The 22384-nt window shown below is 42.0% G+C and overlaps 1 protein-coding gene across 10 annotated transcripts in view; it reads left to right on the forward strand.

Annotated features, from left to right (window-relative positions):
- The window catches only part of ENPP2 (ectonucleotide pyrophosphatase/phosphodiesterase 2), a 73766-nt gene extending 51597 nt beyond the window's left edge, over positions 1-22169 (forward strand). For 3 of the 10 annotated variants that reach the window (XM_072151266.1, XM_072151265.1, XM_072151275.1), the window contains 12 exons: positions 1639-1811; positions 2975-3023; positions 4307-4351; positions 6010-6066; positions 6267-6377; positions 8088-8224; positions 10167-10302; positions 12112-12189; positions 12976-13108; positions 13659-13812; positions 17166-17216; positions 21544-22169. In XM_072151266.1, coding sequence (XP_072007367.1) covers positions 1639-1811; positions 2975-3023; positions 4307-4351; positions 6010-6066; positions 6267-6377; positions 8088-8224; positions 10167-10302; positions 12112-12189; positions 12976-13108; positions 13659-13812; positions 17166-17216; positions 21544-21714 — 1295 coding nt within the window. In that variant the 3' untranslated portion in view covers positions 21715-22169. The remainder of the gene's footprint in view (positions 1-1638; positions 1812-2974; positions 3024-4306; positions 4352-6009; positions 6067-6266; positions 6378-8087; positions 8225-10166; positions 10303-12111; positions 12190-12975; positions 13109-13658; positions 13813-17165; positions 17217-21543) is intronic. The other 7 variants (XM_072151268.1, XM_072151269.1, XM_072151267.1 and 4 more) reach the window with 7 other exon arrangements.
- Positions 22170-22384: the final 215 nt, after the last annotated feature.

Consider the following 22384-nt stretch of genomic DNA (forward strand, 5'->3'; position numbering starts at 1 on the left):
TAAAAATGTGAATTTCAACTTTCTAAACGTACCTGTAGATACTGGCAGTTACAGATATAGGGTACATTCACACGCGGTATGCCTGCCGTGCGGACATACCGCCGTGTGCTGGAGGTGAGGAGGAGGTGACCCCTCCTCCCTCCATAGAGAATAGCGGCACACGGCCACACACTCGGAGAAAGATAGAGCATGCTCTATCTTTTTGCGGTGTGCGGCCCGGATTGGTGCCACACATGTGTGGCACCGTATCTGCGCCGTGCCGCTATTGCCGTCTATGGGGACGTACATGCGGCCACAAATTTGCGGCCGTATGTACGTCCCTGCAGACGGCCATGTGAATGTGCCCATTTAAAATGACCATAAGCATCAGTCTAGATGCTATAGAGTCAAAGTTGGTGGTGTTTGAATTGATCTTCCAAACTTCCCTGCAACCTCTAAAGTTGAATAATCTCGGACACAAAGCGACTCTTCTCAGCAAATTACTTAACTCCTTCACGTTCCATGCCTTACATGTATGGCGCAGAGGCTGTGTGAAGAGGTGGGGTTTGCTGCAATATGCTAGCACCGATCGCGAGTATTAACTCTTCCAATGCTGCAGGCGGGGCCACCAGCAGCATTTAGAAGCCAGCAGAGCATGGGCGCCGCCATCTATGTTACAGTCGTCGCTCCTCGGGACGTGATCGGAGAGCTGCGATTGGTTATTATGACAGCCCTGGGTCTCTGTCTGTGGCTCAGTATAATGAAATGCCATAAATTGCAAGACATCATACCATCTAGGGTTAAAGTACCCTAGGGGATCTAAAAAATAGTAAAAAAAAAAAAAAAAAAGTTTAAAAATTTATAAAAAATAGAAAAAGCTTAAAATTCAAATTGCCCCCCTTCCCCTAGAATTGATATAAAACGTAAACCAGTAAATTTCACAAACACGTCAGGTATCAAAACCCCATAACGGAGAATAGTGCCCAAATGTCTGAAACATTTGGGTGTCTTTTACACCATTTACATCCCATAAAAAAATGTAATATAAAGTGATTAAAAGGTCACACAGTCCTCAAAATGGAAACAGCGGTACCTTTTACAAAAAACGACACCTCACATAGCTCCGTACATCACCGTATGAAAACGATGATGGTGAAATGTTTTTTTTTTAAACATTTGTTTAATTTTTTAAAAATATATTAAAACACAATAAAACCTATATAAATTATGTATCACCGTGATAGTATCAAACCAAAAAATATAGTGGACTTCTCATTTGGACTGCACAGTGAAAGCCGTGAAAACTGAGTACACAAGAAAGGGACACAAATGCCAATTTCACTACATTTGAAAGTTTTTCCAGCTTCCCAGTACACGGCATGGAATAATAACTGAGAAGTAAAATTTGTTACGCAGAAAATAAGCCCTCACACAGCTCTGTACACGGAAAAATGAGAAAGTTGTTATTTCCAAAAAAAAATAAAATAAAATGAATAAATGAAAAAACCCTGAGGGTTTAAGAGATTATTTTTTTTTTAATCTGTATTTTACTTAAAATGGGTAAAGTAAAAAAGATATTTCATAACCTACCTGAGGGTGGTGCATGTGTGTATATGCATGTGTGTGTGTACATACATATATTGCCTTCCTCATCCTCAGATCTCTTGGGTTTGAAACCTGCCCCCAACAATGGAACTCATGGAAGCTTAAATCACCTTTTACGAGCAGCATCTCACAAGCCAACACTGCCTGACGAAGTCTCCAAACCAGTCCCAATAGTTCTGTCTCCATCCACTGTCAATGAAGAGCTTGGATGTTCATGTGACGATAAGGTAGATGACTGTAACTGTGTTCTTAAAGTTGTGTGCTGCCTGAGAGCTCTCTTCCTGTGTATCGCTCGCTCTCTTCCTGTGTATCGCTCGCTCTCTTCCTGTGTATCGCTCGCTCTCTTCCTGTGTATCGCTCGCTCTCTTCCTGTGTATCGCTCGCTCTCTTCCTGTGTATCGCTCGCCCTCTTCCTGTGTATCGCTCGCCCTCTTCCTGTGTATCGCTCGCCCTCTTCCTGTGTATCGCTCGCCCTCTTCCTGTGTATCGCTCGCTCTCTTCCTGTGTATCGCTCGCTCTCTTCCTGTGTATCGCTCGCTCTCTTCCTGTGTATCGCTCGCCCTCTTCCTGTGTATCGCTCGCCCTCTTCCTGTGTATCGCTCGCCCTCTTCCTGTGTATCGCTCGCCCTCTTCCTGTGTATCGCTCGCCCTCTTCCTGTGTATCGCTCGCCCTCTTCCTGTGTATCGCTCGCCCTCTTCCTGTGTATCGCTCGCCCTCTTCCTGTGTATCGCTCGCCCTCTTCCTGTGTATCGCTCGCCCTCTTCCTGTGTATCGCTCGCCCTCTTCCTGTGTATCGCTCGCCCTCTTTCTGTGTATCGCTCGCCCTCTTTCTGTGTATCGCTCGCTCTCTTTCTGTGTATCGCTTGCTCTCTTTCTGATTTCAATATACTGGAGTAACTTCTATATGTTTTTGTGTAAGTTTCTCTACTTTGTGGCTCAGTATACTGGATTAAGTAAGTGCAGAGGGCCCTTGATAGTATTATCTGCAGAGTTAGTTAGGGAACGGGCAGAACAGGAAGTTTGTGGCTCTTCACTTCAGCCAATAACTGTAGAGCAGGAAGTGAAGTCAGAGAAGGAGGAGTCATCAGGGGACCTCCCCTGTAACCACCCAGTAATTATGTTATCACCTTTGGTCCTAGGAAACCAATGTATTCAGTGCACCCTAAAATCTTACATACAAACCTACATGGGTTCCAGCTTTGACTTTTAGAGTTTCCTCTTACTGGTGACAAATGGGACGTTTACTTCTGGAGATGAACCAATCTGCTGTGTGCAGGCCATATTTCTTTAGCTTCATTCTCATCTTATAAGACTACATGAATCCTCTTACTGAATATCTTTGATGATGTTTTTCTCAACTTTTTTCTATGCTTTTTCTTTCATATAAAGAACAAGGCGGAGGAGCTGAATAAGAGGTTATATCTTAAAGGAACCGATGGTAAGAATGATAAGGTGACATATATTGGCCTATATAAAGGTGGCTTATAGCATGATATGGACCTCCTGTTAATGGTCCAGTTAAGTAGAAGGGTCTGGTGCTCATTTCCTTAATCCATGACCCTCCATCAGTTATCCACCCCCTTTGCTTAAAAACTATGCAGTTCCTCCAGAGATGGTCGTTTTCTTCAGGATAGACCAAGGGCAGGACCAACTAGGAGTCCAAAGGCTGCAGTGTGGTTGTCTTATGTGCTACATACATACACCTTCGAGATCATGTTTCTTTCATGGTCCAGTGTGGTGGTATCATCCAGAAAATCATTTTTGAAGTGGGAAGAAAAATGGTTGGAGAAAGTTATGGAGGTGCAGAGTTTAGTCCTGAAGTGAGATCTTTCCACGCCTCCTCCTCTGTGATTGATATCATGCACCAGACTCCAGGAGATCTGGTTAGTGATGTATCTGGATGCAAGACCATAAATTACAGTGAAGGGGGTGTTCTGAGGCAGGGAGAGCTTGACTTTAGTGTTAAACTCTCCGCCTACTTGACTTTATACAACCATCTTGCTTCAAAAATGATTTTCTGTGATGATGCCACCACACCAGGTCATGAAAGAAACGTGATCTCAAAGGTGTTCAGCTGCTTGACAACATAGTGGTTTATTATTATTATAAAGGGAATCTGTCACCAGGAATGTCATTTTTAGCTGGTGACAGGTACAATAAACAATAGACTCTTCTGTGCTGATTCTGAAAATGCTTTTGTCAGAATTATGAGCAACTTTTTTTTTTAAGTTTTAATTTACATAACCTGGCTCCCTGCCAGTAGTGTGTTGAGTGAGTCCTAGGGGAGGCTCAACTGCAGCCTATATGTTCCTGTGTTAGTCTCCTCCACAATTATGCAGCTCCCTCCCTCCTCCCCACTCCATGTGCATTTAGCAGGCTGGGGAGGGAGAGGGATGGTGTGGAGGAAGAATGCATGAGCAGATAAAGACACACACAGGCTGCCCCTCCCCCAGGACTCGCTTCATGCAGGGAGCCAGGTAATGTGAAATAAAGTTTTATTTATGATTCAGAAAGCCGACAAGAGTATTTTAATGATGATCCTTGCAGAGGCTATTGGAACCTGTCACCAGCTTAACATCCCATTCCTGGTGACAGGTTCCCTTTAACATTTTCTTAAAGAGTCTCCCCAATCTCTTGAAATTTTTCAAGGACCTATAAGCAATATTAGTCATTTGGAAAGAGTTCCTTCCACTAAACTCCTTCTTCCATTTCCCCCCTCAGCCAATCTCACCTTGATGAACTTTTTGGAATATACATACCTTCTAGGTATATCTGTGTGCTGTGTATTAAACTAATATAAATAATAAGATTAACGGTGACGTTTGACCAAATATCTAGTATGTAACATAACTTGTAAACAAGATTGTGTTAATAATTCAGTAGAACTTTTCTCCTTGGGTGCCCGTTACAAAATGATGGTCCCCTCAGATAGCAGGGCCCAGGAGCGGGTGATACACCCCATATTGCCTCATAATGCTGAAGACCTAGACCTCTGGCACCCCTGATCTGGGGTCGTGTCCATCTTGGTCCTCATTGACCTTATCAGCTCCAAAAACATTGGTTTGCAGTCACACATTTTTCAATTCACCATTTGGTAAAATTTGGCAAATAAAAAAAGAATCTTAAGATGGGCCTTTAAAATGAGATCTAGATGGATATATACAACTATTCCCACTGTGAAATAGGGAGATGCCAAGGGGCGGTCTAACTCTTATACTGTATTATAAAGAAAATTAACTTGTAAATTGGCTAGCTTTTGCACTCGCACATTGACCTAGCTCCTAGAATACTGCTCTGTCACACCTTCCCTTTTGTCTAAATGTTTGGCATTGACCAGGTCATCCATTACCTCTTACCATAGTCATGCACAGAGCTTCTGTTTTCGTGGACAGGCGATAATGTCTGACACAAGTTGACCCTCTTGCCTCAGGCAGCAGCACCAACCGTGGCAAGATTGGGGGCAGAATCAGGGGCGCAGTTATCCGTTTCAAAGCAGGGCCTGACACTTAAAAATAGTCTCTTTATACCTGGTGTCAGCATGGGTATATGACACTGCATGGAGAACCCACTCACTCAAAAAATAACCTGATACATGATTAACGGATGGGGCAGAGGGGGCGCCATTCTATACCTCGCCTCAGGCAGCAGAGAGTTTAGGTTCACCCCTGGCTGAACTTGCCAGGCGCCAGACCCTGTGACTATGGTAGGAGGACTAAAGCAGTGAGAGAGGGCCTCGGTGGCACCAAACCCTTTGAAGAGGGGGAAAAAGTTGTAGATAAGTGATCCAGGAGCTAGGTCATCGTCGGGGGGCTTTTGGCCAGCACAAGGCAAGTTTGGGAGACGCCTACGGACATATATTACTCGGCAGAGCTCTATATATCCAGGGAAGTGGTAGACACCCTTAAACACAATAATATAATTAAAGGGTTTTTCCCACGAAGACAAGTTAGGCCCTATCCAAGGGATAGGGCCTAACTTGCTGATCAGTTGGGGTCATGCACGGCCGTCTGCTCCTTTAGTCTGAGGAGCAACGAGGGGTTCGTCGGATCCCTCGTGATCGCGGAGGTCTCAGCACTGAGACCCCCCCTTGATCAGCAAGTTAGGCCCTATCCCGTGGATAGGGCCTAACTTGTCTTCGTGGGAAACGCCTTAAACACCTAAAAAAATCACGTAACAAGATGAAATTATTATTAATCAATACTAAATATTGTTGTACCATAAATGTCATCCCCTTAATATCCACTGACCTCATCCACATGCATCAATTTTCAAATCTTCTACAATGATCAACTTATCACGATCTTCTCAATTACTTCTCCAATCTCCAATGACTTCTCCGCTCTGTCGTAGGGTCTCCTCATTGAACACAAATTTTTTATTTTCTCTCAGTTCCATTAATGTTTTGTATCTGTTTGCATTGACAGATGTGGCAGTAGATGAACTTAGCAATGAGATTAAGGAGGTTCCACCAAGAAACACAGGTTTGTTCATTCATTATTGATGTTGACTTGTCCGTCCTCTAGTACATGGTCCTTGTGTGTTTCTGTGTAACGTGAACCATCCGTGTTTCGACAAGCCCCTGTCGTTGTGTCATATCTGTGCGTCAAGGTGGGAGTGACAGACTGCAGCAGTATATGACTTGTCACATTGTCATTTTTCTTTCATCGTCCTTCGATTAAAGGGGCTGCCCTTGACAGGTTACTTGGCAGCTCAGAAGAAGCAGCCTTAAGTACTTCTTCATTGGAAAACCAGCAGGAGATGCCCTCAGAAGTATCATTGCCAAGCTCAGCTGGTGAGCCTTTGAAACTAAACCTGTAATGGCTGTCCAGCTCTTAAACACAAGATAAAACTAACACACCTGTGATTTCTGGGTGACACCTTATTAATTTTGCTACTCAATTTTAATCCTAACCTTAACTACATTGGGTACAGTTTGGATCAAGTAACTGTAACTCTTGCTAAGCTAAGGCAAGGATGTGCACTACGACCAGAAGGCCACATTGAAAAATTCAGATGATCTTCCTTCTCTTGTTCACACCCTTGAGTACTTTAACACCTCCCCTGCCCAACTGTCTGTACTAGCTCCACCCCTGAGGTTCTAGTGGAATTCTAAATGACTGTTTTTCTTGACAAAATAAGTCAAGGATGTGCACTACGGATGGAAGGCCCCACTGAAAAATTCTGATTATCCTCCTTCTCTTGTTCATACCCCTGTGTATTTTAGCATCACCCCATCCCAACTGTCTGTACTAGCTCCTCCCCTGAGGTTCAAGTGGGATTCTAAATTACTATTCTTCTTGCCAAAATAAGTCAAGGATGTGCACTACAGATGGAAGGCCCCACTGAAAAATTCTGATTATCCTCCTTCTCTTGTTCATACCCCTGTGTACTTTAGCACCACCCCTGCCCAACTGTCTGTACTAGCTCGACCCCTGAGGTTCAAGTGGGATTTCAAATTTGCTCAAACTCAGCCTCTGAATCCAGAACACAGAGAGAGATTCTAATAATGTAATCTTATCAACCAGATGGGCAAATCTGGGATGATTGGACCCTACACTAGTTAAAAATCCAGTACCTATTATGACTTCCACTCCTATACTGGTTTTATCAGTGCAACTTTAGTAATAGTTAAGTGCATTTCTTACTGTAAAATGCATTGTATCACATATTATCTCTGCTCATGGATGAGGTCATTAAAGGGGATGTGATTTGTGACTCAATGCCATCAATTCCCTTGTTATTAGTCTGTAACTTGGGTCAATGTGTGACTGCAAACCATAATATCCTAAATCCTCTATCCATCGATGACATAGCTATAATTTTCCATTACGTGAATTTTTTATTCTTCTAAAAATCTGCTTACTAAATCTATTATTTGAGTTAACCAATTACAGTGCTCACGTTTTTTCGACTTGTTTGTACATTGGCTTCCTTCCCACGGATGACTTACGATAACGGAAAAAAAAAATATATTGAAAACAAACACTTTATAAGTTCAGGACAAGTTGTTATTGCATCACAATAACAAATGATGTTTATAGGGTGATGGGATTTGTTTATGATCGAGACTCCGTATGTTCCCTTCACCCTTTGTTCTCCGTTGTGTAACATCGGTCACAACCTAAGAGTTTCGTTGATTCCTTTTGAGTGAACTTAGAAATAAAAAAAACTATATGTGGTCCAAAAAATGTAAATATATGTGTGAATGGAGTCCAATTTTGTTGCACTATGAAGCACAAAGTTCTGGTATTCTCAAAGGGGTCTCCTCTTTTCTTTTTACTGGAAACGGCGCCACCCTTGTCCATTGGCGGTATCTGGTATTGCAGCTCAGACTGGACGGCCCTACATTAGACCATATCTGTATACTGTGTATCAGGGTCTCTGTGTGTGTTGTGTGTTGTTTAACTTCAGCTCTTATGTTTGTTACTCTTTTTGTTTCAGTCTTGATACTTTCCTTCAGTTTGCTTATTCGCGCCTTGCGTTATTTTTTTTGTGTTTTCAGACAAAAACCTCTTGTACGGACGACCCGCAGTGTTGTTTAAGACCAAGTACAGTGTTCTCTACCACAGCGACTTTGTCAGTGGCTACAGTGAATCATTGCAGATGGCTCTCTGGACCTCGTACACCGTGTCAAAGCAGGTCAGTATCTTGTAAGGTGAAGATTTATCACTCAACGTGGACTTCATATACATGGTGGTTACTGCTAACAGGAAGGCCTCATACACGTGGTGGTTACTGCTAACAGGAAGGCCTCATACACATGGTGGTTACTGCTAACAGGAAGGCCTCATACACATGCATGGCGGTTACTGCTAACAGGAAGGCCTCATACACGTGGTGGTTACTGCTAACAGGAAGGCCTCATACACATGGTGGTTACTGCTAAAAGGAAGGCCTCATACACATGGTGGTTACTGCTCACAGGAAGGCCTCATACACGTGGTGGTTACTGCTCACAGGAAGGCCTCATACACGTGGTGGTTACTGCTCACAGGAAGGCCTCATACACGTGGTGGTTACTGCTCACAGGAAGGCCTCATACACGTGGTGGTTACTGCTCACAGGAAGGCCTCATACACATGGTGGTTACTGCTCACAGGAAGGCCTCATACACGTGGTGGTTACTGCTCACAGGAAGGCCTCATACACGTGGTGGTTACTGCTCACAGGAAGGCCTCATACACATGGTGGTTACTGCTCACAGGAAGGCCTCATACACATGGTGGTTACTGCTAACAGGAAGGCCTCATACACATGGTGGTTACTGCTAAAAGGAAGGCCTCATACACATGGTGGTTACTGCTCACAGGAAGGCCTCATACACGTGGTGGTTACTGCTCACAGGAAGGCCTCATACACGTGGTGGTTACTGCTCACAGGAAGGCCTCATACACATGGTGGTTACTGCTCACAGGAAGGCCTCATACACATGGTGGTTACTGCTAACAGGAAGGCCTCATACACATGGTGGTTACTGCTCATAGGAAGGCCTCATACACGTGGTGGTTACTGCTAACAGGAAGGCCTCATACACATGGCGGTTACTGCTCACAGGAAGGCCTCATACACATGGTGGTTACTGCTCACAGGAAGGCCTCATACACGTGGTGGTTACTGCTAACAGGAAGGCCTCATACACATGGCGGTTACTGCTCACAGGAAGGCCTCATACACATGGTGGTTACTGCTCACAGGAAGGCCTCATACACGTGGTGGTTACTGCTAACAGGAAGGCCTCATACACATGGTGGTTACTGCCAACAGGAAGGCCACATACACATACATGGAGGTTACTACCAACAGGAAGGCCTCATACACATACATGGTGGTTACTGCTAACAGGAAGGCCTCATACACTTAGCCGTTGTTGCTCCAAGTAAGCCTTCTTACACATGGCCGTTGCTGCTCCAAGTAAAGCCTCATACCTGTAGTAGGTTATACATAACATAGGCTCATAGACCTGTCCAACCTCTATACCCCTCCAAAATCATACTACCATCTTTCTTTGTGCCATTGGGCGCTGTAGGGTTTCCATGTAGGGTTTTCTAAATTGATTTTCTTGGACTATGATATTGAATTTCCTGTGGATTTATCCGTTGACTAATTTATGACTTTCCTAACTCTTCCTAAACTCTACTTCCCCAAGTCCCATGGGGAAGTGAAAAGATATAAAATACTTGCTTAAGGCAAAGCATTTAAGAAAAACATTTTAAAAAATCCAACCTTTATTAGGACGGGATTTGTTTGATGCATGATGTGAAGCATGCGCCCCTTCTAGTTTCTCATCATTTCTACTTGAAGTTGCTCGCTGTGTACGTTACGATTTTGAAAGAGTTTAAAAAAAAAAGTTTTTATCAATCATTGGCTATTGGGAGCCTCAAGTTCTCCCTGACCTCCATTGCTTGGAGCATAGCACGGGGGGGAAAAGTGGCCTCTGAAGATATCAGTGTTATAGAGGCTGGGGGCCCTAATATTGCTCTATTTTTTGGGTTCAGGAGCCCCATGTTGTACTTGTATCATGTGTATAACGTGCTGGGGATATGGTCTCTTATCACATTGTACATGTTCCTCCCCATCACAGGCTGAGGTATCTGGCATCCCGGATTATTTATCGAGTTGTGTAAGGCTGGACCCCCGCATTTCTCCCGGCAATAGTCAGAGCTGTTCAGCGTACAAGGCCGATAAGCAGATGTCCTACGGATTCCTCTTCCCACCTCGTGAGTTCTATCTCGGCATCTTGAGATGTTTGTGTGTATGTGGTATTTCATGAACCTTGTATACGGAGAGAGAACTTTATGCTGCTGTCAGTCGTAGCTGCGATGACATTGACCAGCCCAGGACGCAGCCTCCACATCTCATCCCATGTTCTGTGCCAAAGGCTGCGGACTGATAAGAGATAACAGTCCAGGACTTGGAAAGATTCCGGCCTTGTGTTCCATCAGAGTCTATTTCATACAGAAACGTCTTATTTCTTTTTACATGGAAAAGGCGCCATTCTTGGCTGTGGACAATGTCTACTATTGCAGCTTGACTTGATTGGAATGAAACGGATTGAATTAAGTTATATATTTTTTTTTTTTTGTGGGGTGGGGGGAGAATTGCTGAATGGAACATTTTTAATAATTTTGAGCAGCCTGTTTAAGTAGTAGTAGTAACATATTTAAAGGGGTTTTCCATATAGAGGATAACATGAAATATAGAAATGAAGGAGACGATTAGCTCCCCTGGTGCTGGTAAATTGTGGCTCTCTGGAGACCTCCAAGTATGGATGGACCTTGGCTGTAGGTAGACAATATGCAAACATGGAAAATGAACATCCGAAGCTTACAACATGACATATACTCAGATCTGCAATAGTTATATTATTGTGAGTGACTATGTTGCCTCCACTTTTAAGCAATGGGCAGGGGGCTGTGAACCATTGGGTCACCGATGGTTTGATTGGGTGTTTCTCTCTGTTCTATTATCCCAGTAGTCCCATTGGTTTTTACCCTTAAACCCCCATTTGTGAGTTTGGACTGGCAACAGAGTCACCAGGGTGATCTCTCGGGGACTATTCCCAGCTAAGGCTGCATTCACATAGCCGTTGCCTGCTGTACCGTACGGCAGCGCCGGGAAGAGGAGGAGGAGCTGAGCGCTGCTCATCCCCCGCCCCTCTTCATAGGAACATATGGCGCACGGCGCCGTAAGCCGAGAAAAGATAGGACAAGTCCTATCTTTCTACAGGGTATGGAACGGTATGGTTCCGCACCTGTGCTACACCGTACTGCTGCTGTAGGGTGCCGTATGCCCATTGCCGTCTATGGGGAACATATATCGGCCGTATATACGTTCCCCCTATACGGCCGTGTGACTGTAGCCAAACCAAGCCAGAGGGTAAAGACCCACTGTGAGGCACTGAGGGAACAAGCTCCTAGTATAGACAAAGATACAAGCCAGAGTAGAGTCATTAGAGCAGATTTAAAGTCATAACTAGGGATGAATTGACCTTTTTAGGTTCGCGATCGCCAATTTCACTTGAACCCGATCCTGGAAAATCGGTTTGGGTTTGCTTACCCCCACATCCACAATTAAAACATTAATGCCCGTGATCAGTGCCAACTGTGTATAGAGACTGCAGTGTAAAGAGTTTCTTAGGGTAAGTACAAGCAAGAACAGGAGTCCGGAACACATGGCCTGAAATAACATTGCAGTGGAAGTGGAGAGAGTGGAAAGAATCAGCCACCATTGTCATAGGGATTGTCCTTTTAAAAATGATGCAAAGTTTTATAAATATTTTTTATGTCCTGTATTTATTTATTTATTTATTTATTTTATTTTTTGGAGCACACATGACCATTTAGATGTGGCCTTCTTCAGTTTGTCAGTTTGGTCCTCACCACTAGGGGCACTGTACAATGGAAGTGAATGTGAAGCTTGGCAAAGCTCTGCAGGGTCTATCATATTTACTATTTTATTTTTGTGCATTACATATACGTATTGCCTTTTTTTTTTTTTTTTAATCGACTTATTGAATTATTTTTCAGAATTAAGTTCTTCTGCTGATGCCAAATACGACGCTTTCCTCATTACAAACGTCATTCCCATATACCCTGCATTTAAGAGTAAGTTACAAGACGCTAGTACTGACTATACTATTTTTTTTTTTCATGAATTTTGTTCATGAAATTTTGTAATTTGGATTTTAGGCCTGTAATTGTTACGTTTACGAATTTAATTACTAATGCTAACCTCATTGTTTAAGGGGGTCCATTGTTTTACTGTGGCTGTCTATGGGTGGACTGTTTGCTCTTGGGCTACTATGATTTACTATAGCCAGAGGTGTAGCCTAAGTGCTCATTCACACACCTGCAATGTGGGCTGTGATCTGGTCTGATTTGCGACCAGGTTATGGCCCCCGTAGATTTCAATGGCTCTTGGTGCGGCCGCTCCTCAGCCTATGGTGGGAAGAGGGGTGACGAATGTTCACCCTCCCCATCCCCCTTCCGGCCGTGTGCTCACCCAGGATCCAGTCCAGGCAGTAACACTGCCGCGTGAATGAGCCCCTTAGGCCTTCTTTACATCTTACGTATTCTGCACGGACAGTTCATGTAGAAAAGCTGCTGCATAACAAAATGGCAACATAGAGGATGAAATGTTCCCAAATCTACATGGTAAAGAGTAACACAAAACACAAAACAGAACTGCCCCTCAACTATGTATTTTATTTTTTTTAAAGGGAACCTATCATCAGGTTTCCCCCATTAAACCTAATGACAATTTCCCACAGAACGTTCTTCACACTGTGACCCCCTACTGTTTTTTGTATAAAAATCCATTGCTCAGATTTAGCCAAAATCACTTTAATCACCTTCCCATGAAACTGATTTTACAGTAATTTTTTTTTTTAGGGATCTGGAACTACCTTCAGAGAGTCTTAATAAAACGATTAGCATCAGAAAGAAATGGAGTCAACGTCCTTGCCGGACCTGTCTTTGACTACGACTATGATGGCTTATACGACACTCCCGACAAAATTAAAACGTAAGATTTTTTTAAACATCCAATTATCATCGAGTACAGAACCAGTCATTTACACAAAATCATTTTTAAAAAAAGGTCACTCTTACTGCTCCCCCAATGTTTCTGGTCCTTACAGAACTTCTTTTGAGTCTCCTAACACAACAAGAAACACTCGGAGACACCACTCAGTTAATCACTGGATAAAGTGGTGACCATTGCTTGCCATTGATTGGCTGGGCAGACTTTCCTTGCATTTCCTGTGGTGTTGAGAGCCACACAGGAAGTTGAGTGGGGAAGGGGGTTGTGGTAAGCAATGAGTTGTTATTTTTCTTATAGAACCTTTTAAAGTTTTTTTTTTTTTTGGTTGTTTACTTTCTTGACTATGCTTCTTAGGCTTCTGTAGTGGTATCTCAAGACTTTTCCATAAAAGTATACACTCTACATGGTGTGAGTGTGAGCCTGATATCACTTTATGATATTTGATGCCACAACTTAAGTACCCCCCCCCCCATCCATGGAGTAATAGATGGGCGACATCACCAATGTCTTTTGTTCTTCTCCCCTGCTTTAGGTTTGTCGATGGAACGATACCAGTCCCCACACATTACTTTGTCATTATAACCAGTTGTCTAGATTTTAACCAGCCGGCGGACAACTGCGATGGAAGATTATCCGTCACTTCATTTATCATTCCGCACAGGCCGGACAATGACGAAAGCTGCAACGTAAGTCAATCTCTGTATTGGAATGATAGATTATCTGCTCTTTCAGTCGGTTCAAAGGTCTTGGACAAGGGTGGTGATATTTCTCAGGGAAAAAAATTGAGATTTAGATTTTATAATAGTTTTATTTATGCAAATATATGGATTTTCTATTTGATGGAAATTATGCACGGGTTCCTCAACACCCCAGTTCTGTTACCCTGTAATTTTTAGAAAAGCAGAATGTAAACGGTCAGTGACGGAAAGTAGTCTTTCCCCTTTCATTCCGCCAAACAGTATAAATTTTGACTTTGTGATTTTGACTTTATCTTTAAGACCATGCTTAAAAAAAATAATTACATTTCTGCATTTTTAATTTATCATTTAAAATATTGTTAAAAAAAAATAGAATTGGATGGAGGCATTTCTGGCATCTTTGTGCAATTTTCCATCAGATTTTATAACCCCAAAAATTTACATTGACAGTCCTGTAAAGTTCTAATTACATTAACATTAGAAACCAAGACAGGCCAATGGATTTTCCTTCCTACTAGAGATGAGCAGACCCAAACTTTAGGCCCAGGGTTTGTGTGGATCCCGCACGACCCAGCCACACTCCTGGATTGGCCTATCTGGCAAATTGACACCCCTACTTGCCCAATTCAAAAATATGTCACGCAGGAAGCACCTGAACTCCAGATCTGAACTCCTTTCTACCTCCTATGACAGTGATGGCGCACCTTTTAGAGACCGAGTGCTCAAACTACAACCAAGACCCACTTATTTATCACAAAGTACCAACACAGAAATTTAATTAGTGATTTACACTCCCTGCTCTGTCACAGCTACAATGATAATACAGATCTGTCCACACCTTCCCACTCCTCCAGGAGTCCCAGTTAGAATTGTCACTTTAAAATAGCTCCGTGCACAGCAAGTCCTGGGCTGTCTGGGACTGCAGGAAGATACCTGGAGTCCTCTCTGGTGATGGCCTGAGTGCCCACAGAAAGGGCTCCGAGTGCCACCTCTGGCACCCGTGCCATAGGTTCGCCACCACTGTCCTATGACTTAGACTATCCATCCAGTGCCTTGGATTTGGCGCTACAGGAGCGGTGACAAGTGTCTGATCAGTAATGCTCTGATGGCATGGCTGCCCCCTTATCTTGATAACAGGGGTCCTACATGATGTGTGGTGGGAGTGGAAGTTGAGTTCTATTTACCATTACAGGACTGCCAAATGCTCATCTGATAAATTTTCCCCATTTTAGAAAAAAATTTCAAACCCAAAATACATATAATGATGGGTCAACATGTTCTAAATAGTTGTCACTGCTGAATATGTACTGCTTTTTTAAAAAAAAAAAAATTGTTGTGTTTGTTTTATTGAAATGTTGCAATGGCCTTGAAATTCTATTTATCTCAACTTCTTGAAGAACTGTAATAATGGAGCATATTGCATAATAAGATTTACTGAACAATGCTCGTGACTGTCAATTAACCAGCTTCTCCGATTTGGCAAAAATTCTAAAAACTTTGCTCTTCTATGATGTGCCTCTCGTGCATGTTGGCTTTATAGCTTTGCATTGCTCGACCGATTTCAAGGAAGTTGCTTAAGCTTGGAAGTTTGTTCTATATTTTCATGAACTCCTTTAAAGAATAACTTGCATCGATCTCCAGTTGTGACAAAATAAATAAATGTCAATAGGTGTTTGGGCACACCCTCACTTTATTGGATACATAGATGCTGTCTCTGTGGTGGGGCTTTACCATATTTGGGTGTACCAGAGTAACGGCTTAGATATACAGCATTAAAGCTATAACTGTGGAATTGTTGTAGTTACCTAAAAAAATATAAAATGAGTATAAAAAAAAAAGAACATTGAAAGCCCCAAAACAAACTAAAACAAAACACCTTAATTACCAGGAAGACATAAGGAATCTAACCCAACTCTTCCAAAACCACCTTACTTAATCTCCGAATTGAAGACTAACACATTTTTGGATTTTTTTTTCTCCTGAACTCCATTTAGGCTCTTATTCAGTTGCCCCCTTTGGTATAATATTGTTGGCGACCATGGTAGAGGAGTGGACATGACCAACGTTGCACAACCAACGCCAGTCCCATGGGCACCATAACGACCAATGTTGTTGCCTTCCCGGTAGATGTCATCTTCATACTTGACTAGAATAAATAAGGGCAATATTTTTAAAAAGATGATAGTACATGACACGTCTGACGGAGCATTGAATATTCTCGCACGCTGCATACCATGAACTAATTTTTGCATGGCCTAAAGAAAATCCCTTATTAACAACAATTTATTGACGACCCTCTAAGCACGTGAAGGACATGTACACGCACACTCTGTCTTGTGTTCTGCTTCTCCTCTTCACGCCTGATGTTTCTCCATCTGTTCATGTTTCCCGTGTCTTCATTCTATGTGTTGTTCATGTTTTGGTGTTTACAATACACATATATGTTTTATATATGTTTGTCATCATGTGTCCTGACTCGTTTTTAGAACTTGAAATACCACCCCCCAAATACTACAGAATATGTTCTTAATATGTTCTCATCTTCTTTAAAGATAGATGGGTCTTTGTTCTCGTAAATGTCCTCTTAGAGATGAAAATTAAAACATTCCTTGCAGATATCGTAGACTACTTTTAAAACTGTAGACTACAGGGTGATGATTTTGTTTTAAAGGCCTCAGATTCTCTAAAAAAATTCCCTACCATGGGGAAAACTTGAGCTCCTCAGATGATGAACCTAGAACCATTGGCAATGTTCCGTCCCCAAATTTGGCATGAAAAGTTATCCAACTCATTAATGGTCACCACTTCTCTGTGGTCTTTCAGATACTGAGAAGTTTATAAAACATTATACTATGGATAGATAGATTCCTGGTGCTGGAAAGCACCTAAATGGTCGATCTCCAAGATCGATGGCACCTTCTGCTGCTAGTGAAGAACAGGATCATTCAGTGTGACCTTCTAGACTTCATCCAAAATATACCATCATTTCCCTAGCCCTCCAGCATATCAGGCAAGCCTTTGCGAGGCCTAGACTGTAAGACAACAATAGGCTGTTTGATTCTATTTCCCAGGAAAAGTTCACCCCCCCCCCCCCAAATAATATTATCTGATGGGCCCGAGAAAGCCCAGTCTGACACACTGATGATAGTCCATAGAACCACCCAAAAAAATATCTCACACGTGGAAACAATGGACATTTGTCTGATATTCTTTCCATATTTCTATTTTGCCAGGTAGTCCAAATGCATGAGAAATCTGTCACTCTTCAAAAATTTTGACAAAATGTTCAGAAAGAAAACTTTGTGCTTTTTTTTTTTTTCTTTAATTTATGTTTTTTATAGTTTGCCAGGCCCGGTCCCCAGAGCTCTTCTAAAGTCAGGTCAAAGGGGCTGGTTAGTATACTTCCTCCTCTTTCTTCTTCGTCATAAAGATGGTCTTTTTAGTTAAACTTTAGCTGACATTTCAACAACCTTAAGGAAAAATAAACCGGCTGCCATTGAGTAAGCAAACAGAGCCTCCAGCATGGAGCAATTTACTCTTATCTTCTGTCCTCTTGTGTGTTTCACCCGTCAGCCCTTCTCATGTTTGTCAGCACCAGATGTCTCCGCTCTTAGGAGAGTCTCCGGGGAGCAATCCACTGTGGCTGTGGAAGCTGCTCTTGATTAATTTCTAGGCCTGTCCTCATGCAAGTCTCCGTGTCTACAACTTCCTCCATGTGGTTTTGTGTTTCATGTGGCTCAATGTGTGTCCTTCCTGCACTAAAACAAATACACACAATACACGTTAATGAGAAACCACTCCAGGATGATGGAGCTCTCGCTCACAAATACACACAATATACATTAATGAGAAACCACTCCAGGATGATGGAGCTCTCGCTCACAAATACACACAATATACATTAATGAGAAACCACTCCAGGATGATGGAGCTCTCGCTCACAAATACACACAATATACATTAATGAGAAACCACTCCAGGATGATGGAGTTCTCGCTCACAAATACACACAATATACATTAATGAGAAACCACTCCAGGATGATGGAGTTCTCGCTCACAAATACACACAATACACATTAATGAGAAACCACTCCAGGATGATGGAGCTCTCGCTCACAAATACACACAATATACATTAATGAGAAACCACTCCAGGATGATGGAGCTCTCGCTCACAAATACACACAATATACATTAATGAGAAACCACTCCAGGATGATGGAGCTCTCGCTCACAAATACACACAATATACATTAATGAGAAACCACTCCAGGATGATGGAGTTCTCGCTCACAAATACACACAATATACATTAATGAGAAACCACTCCAGGATGATGGAGTTCTCGCTCACAAATACACACAATACACATTAATGAGAAACCACTCCAGGATGATAGAGCTCTCGCTCACAAATACACACAATACACATTAATGAGAAACCACTCCAGGATGATGGAGTTCTCGCTCACAAATACACACAATATACATTAATGAGAAACCACTCCAGGATGATGGAGTTCTCGCTCACAAATACACACAATACACATTAATGAGAAACCACTCCAGGATGATAGAGCTCTCGCTCACAAATACACACAATACACATTAATGAGAAACCACTCCAGGATGATGGAGTTCTCGCTCACAAATACACACAATATACATTAATGAGAAACCACTCCAGGATGATGGAGCTCTCGCTCACAAATACACACAATATACATTAATGAGAAACCACTCCAGGATGATGGAGCTCTCGCTCACAAATACACACAATATACATTAATGAGAAACCACTCCAGGATGATGGAGCTCTCGCTCACAAATACACACAATACACATTAATGAGAAACCACTCCAGGATGATGGAGCTCTCGCTCACAAATACACACAATACACGTTAATGAGAAACCACTCCAGGATGATGGAGCTCTCGCTCACAAATACACACAATACACATAATACACATTAATGAGAAACCACTCCAGGATGATGGAGTTCTCGCTCACAAATACACACAATACACGTTAATGAGAAACCACTCCAGGATGATGGAGCCCGCGCTCACAAATTTTATGGGGAGACATGAATGACTCTACGACCAAATCTTTGGTGCATCCCTAAGACTGTAGGTCGTAAGAAGTTTATCTTGTAGAACCTCCAAGAAGAGTTGTCTACTGTAGTGGATCCCATAATTCGGTTGGTTTAGCCTTCATTCCAAAACAAGTAGGAAGAGTTGGGCCAGTGGGATGGGAAAGTGGGTATCCATAAAATCGAATAAAAAATGTGAAAGTCAATAAAGCTCCACCTGTAATAAAGCTCCACCTCTCATAGGTCACTCATAATACCTCCTATCAAAGCTGTTTTATCCCTAAGATGCTTTGGTTGTTTGCTACTGTGGCACCTTAGAAGTTGTTCACATATATTGTTCCCCATTGACTTCTCCCAAATCCTGATTGCGGGAGCCAATGTATAGCAAGGACAACCCAAGGCCTGGAGCCAAGACTTCCAAGGCTTCCATCATAACATCGTGTTGTGCCAAAGATGGTTTTGGTCCCTTTGTCACATATAAAAACATAATAAAAAGTGATCAAAAAATATGAACAACCTCAAATAGAATCAATGTGAAGAAACAGCTCATCCTACAAAAAGAAATCTTCTTTTCCCCAAAAAGTGTATTTGTGCTGACCCATAAAATAAAGATGTGCCATTTAATGTAATCGCTAAAAAGCATAAAATTTAGAAGGGAAATAACAAGTGTTAATAAAATCCATTAATAATTTATCGGTAAATGACACATTAAAAAAAAATTCTTGTTTCAAATAAATCAAGCTACGTTGACATTCATGGTTTTATGAATTCTTTAAAGAGAAGAGTCAATTAATCGTTCTCAAAAGGGCTTGTCCGGAGGTTGAAAGATATGGCTGCTTTCTTCCAAAAACTGTGCTGCGCCTGCCCACGGTTTGTGCCGATATTACAACTGGGCTCCATTCACCTCTGTGCAGCTGCTGCAATACCAGCATAAAGCATGGTCCGGTGTGGCCCTGTTTTTGGAAGATAGCAGCCATTTTTTTTCAACCATTGGACAACCCCTTTATCGCATTTGTGGCCCATAAACTATAAGGCCTTAACATGTGAACCCACCTCATGCCTAACCACAAATCGCTTAGCACTATTTTTATTGTTATTTTTTTTTTACATTTTTTATTTATTTATTTTTAAATTGGATACAAATTCAGACTTTTTGAATTATAACTGTTATTCAAAAGACGTTCTACATTTTTTTTCTAACAGAAAAAATTAGAGTATTGAGATAATCTTTTAGTCCTCTTGCTGTCCCTTTTTAAATACAGTTGAGGCTGTGGGAATATTACCAAATACTTGGAATGTTCCAAACTTATTAGATCATTTTTGATCCATCTGTATAAATATTTTTTTTTTAACAGCCCATTAGGCAAATCTTTGCAACCGATTCTGCCTTCACCAACACTAACTCTTCAAAACATTGTTGCATTATTTGTGTAGTCCCAACCATTTCCACGTAAACCCTATTTTCCGGCTCTCCACAGTAATATAGGAGGAGCCAAGCACTCTGCTCCATCCCATGACCACCCACATGACAGTAGAAGCCTAGATATGTGGATGGGAGCAAGTACAGAGTGAACATCCCGTGTACTCACATGTCATGTCTTCTTCTTCTTTGATTGGAGATGTTCTTTTTTTTGCTCCTCCACCTGGCCCTGATCTTAATGATGACTTTTCCTAGCCGTGACTCATCTCTACCATTTCCTATACGCACTTTCTTACCTTAAATCAGAAATAAAAGTCTCATATCATGTCACCTATATCAGAAATGCCACTTGCCCTAGTAATAAATACTCACTAACTGATTCACATAGTCCCATAGTCAATGAATGGAGCATCCTGAGGATCACTCCATGCAAAAGGGGGGGTGGCACAGGACTCCTGCACTTGTGATCAGTGAGGGTCCCAGCAGTATATCCATGAGCGGTGAACTTTATATTACTGCTTCTGTAGATGCGTGTTTAAATGAAGTCCTACCAGCCAAACCAGAGAGAAGTACAGTATGTCTAGACAACTGTTTCAGGGCTCTTGCTCCTCATCAGTACAGAGCAGGAATACTTGATGGCCTTAAAGAGAGCTTGGTGGTGGGTATTAGGAGACGTATATTTGTCACGCAATGTTTTGTTCACCACATCAGTGAGAAGCCGTATCCCCATAGCTGCACCAAAGCCACTTCTACTAGGCCTACAATAACCCTACTCTGCACTGATGAGGGGCAAGAACTGTGAAATGGCTTCCCACACATACATGTCTCTGTTTTGGGTGATACAAATAATTTTACATACATGTGATACAAGTAACTTTACATAGATGATTCCCATGGAGCATTGCTTGAAATATACATTTCCTTATACTCCTTTATCTCTTCAGTGAGTAGTGGTTGCACCATGATCTGTGGATAGGTGATAGGTATCACCATAACGTGGCACACGGAGAACCCCAAAGTGCTCGTAGATATCTAATTAATAAATGTCTATTTCAATTTAGTTTATCAAGGGAATAAAAATATATACTAAAAATTAAATTCAAAATGTAAAATTTTTTAGTTCTAGTCAACTTTTTGACCAAATTTGCGTCCATATTTCTACTTTTTAATATTTTAACTTTTCTTTTTTAAATTCCTCCGGCAGAACTCCGAAGATGAGTCCAAGTGGGTGGAGGAGCTCTTAAAGATGCACACGGCCCGCGTCCGGGACATTGAGCAGCTCACCGGCCTGGACTTCTACAGGAAGAGCAGCCGCAGCTACACAGAGATCCTGTCCATGAAAACGCACATGCATACGTTCGAGAGCGAGATCTAGAGCGGGCGGTCCGCCGGTGGCTGCTGCTCGCTTAAGTGGTGTATATTTTTATATTGGTTTTATTTTTTTTTTTTTTTTTTTTTAGTATTTATTAATTTTTAAACCAGGACACTTAACTATATGAGCATTTTAACCCTTCGTGTCATGCACATGTCCTCCGTCCAGTACTGTCGTTTCTGTAGATGTCTGTGTTAGGAAGTCTCTCACGGCTGCAGCTAGGCTCATAGACTAAGCTTTTTAATAGTGCTGCAGAATTTTCTTCTTGCACTGGGAAATTTTTTACTTTTCTAGTGCAGCGCCGATTATATATATTTGTAGACATTTTTTCTTTTTTTTTTTTTTTTTTTCCGAAATATGTAAAGTGACTTATATTAACTGGAAATTGTGACCAAACATATTTATGTTGTATGGATTAATGGAACCTCGTATAATAAACCACACAAATTCATTTTTAAGCTCTAAGTGTTGCATGTGTTATATCAAGGGGGACGCGGAAGTAGGGGAGGAGGCCGCCAACCCTCCTTTGGGCTTAAGACCTATCTAGATGCTTTCAGCATTAAAAGGGTTTGTGGAATTGAAAATATAAGTGGCCTATCCTTAGTATAATTAAGTCAATAAGATCGTGGGGTCTGATGCCACCATTGAACACCGTATTCTGTAACGTCAACCT

This window comes from Engystomops pustulosus, chromosome 5, assembly GCF_040894005.1.
Source record: "Engystomops pustulosus chromosome 5, aEngPut4.maternal, whole genome shotgun sequence".
NCBI lineage: Eukaryota > Metazoa > Chordata > Amphibia > Anura > Leptodactylidae > Engystomops > Engystomops pustulosus.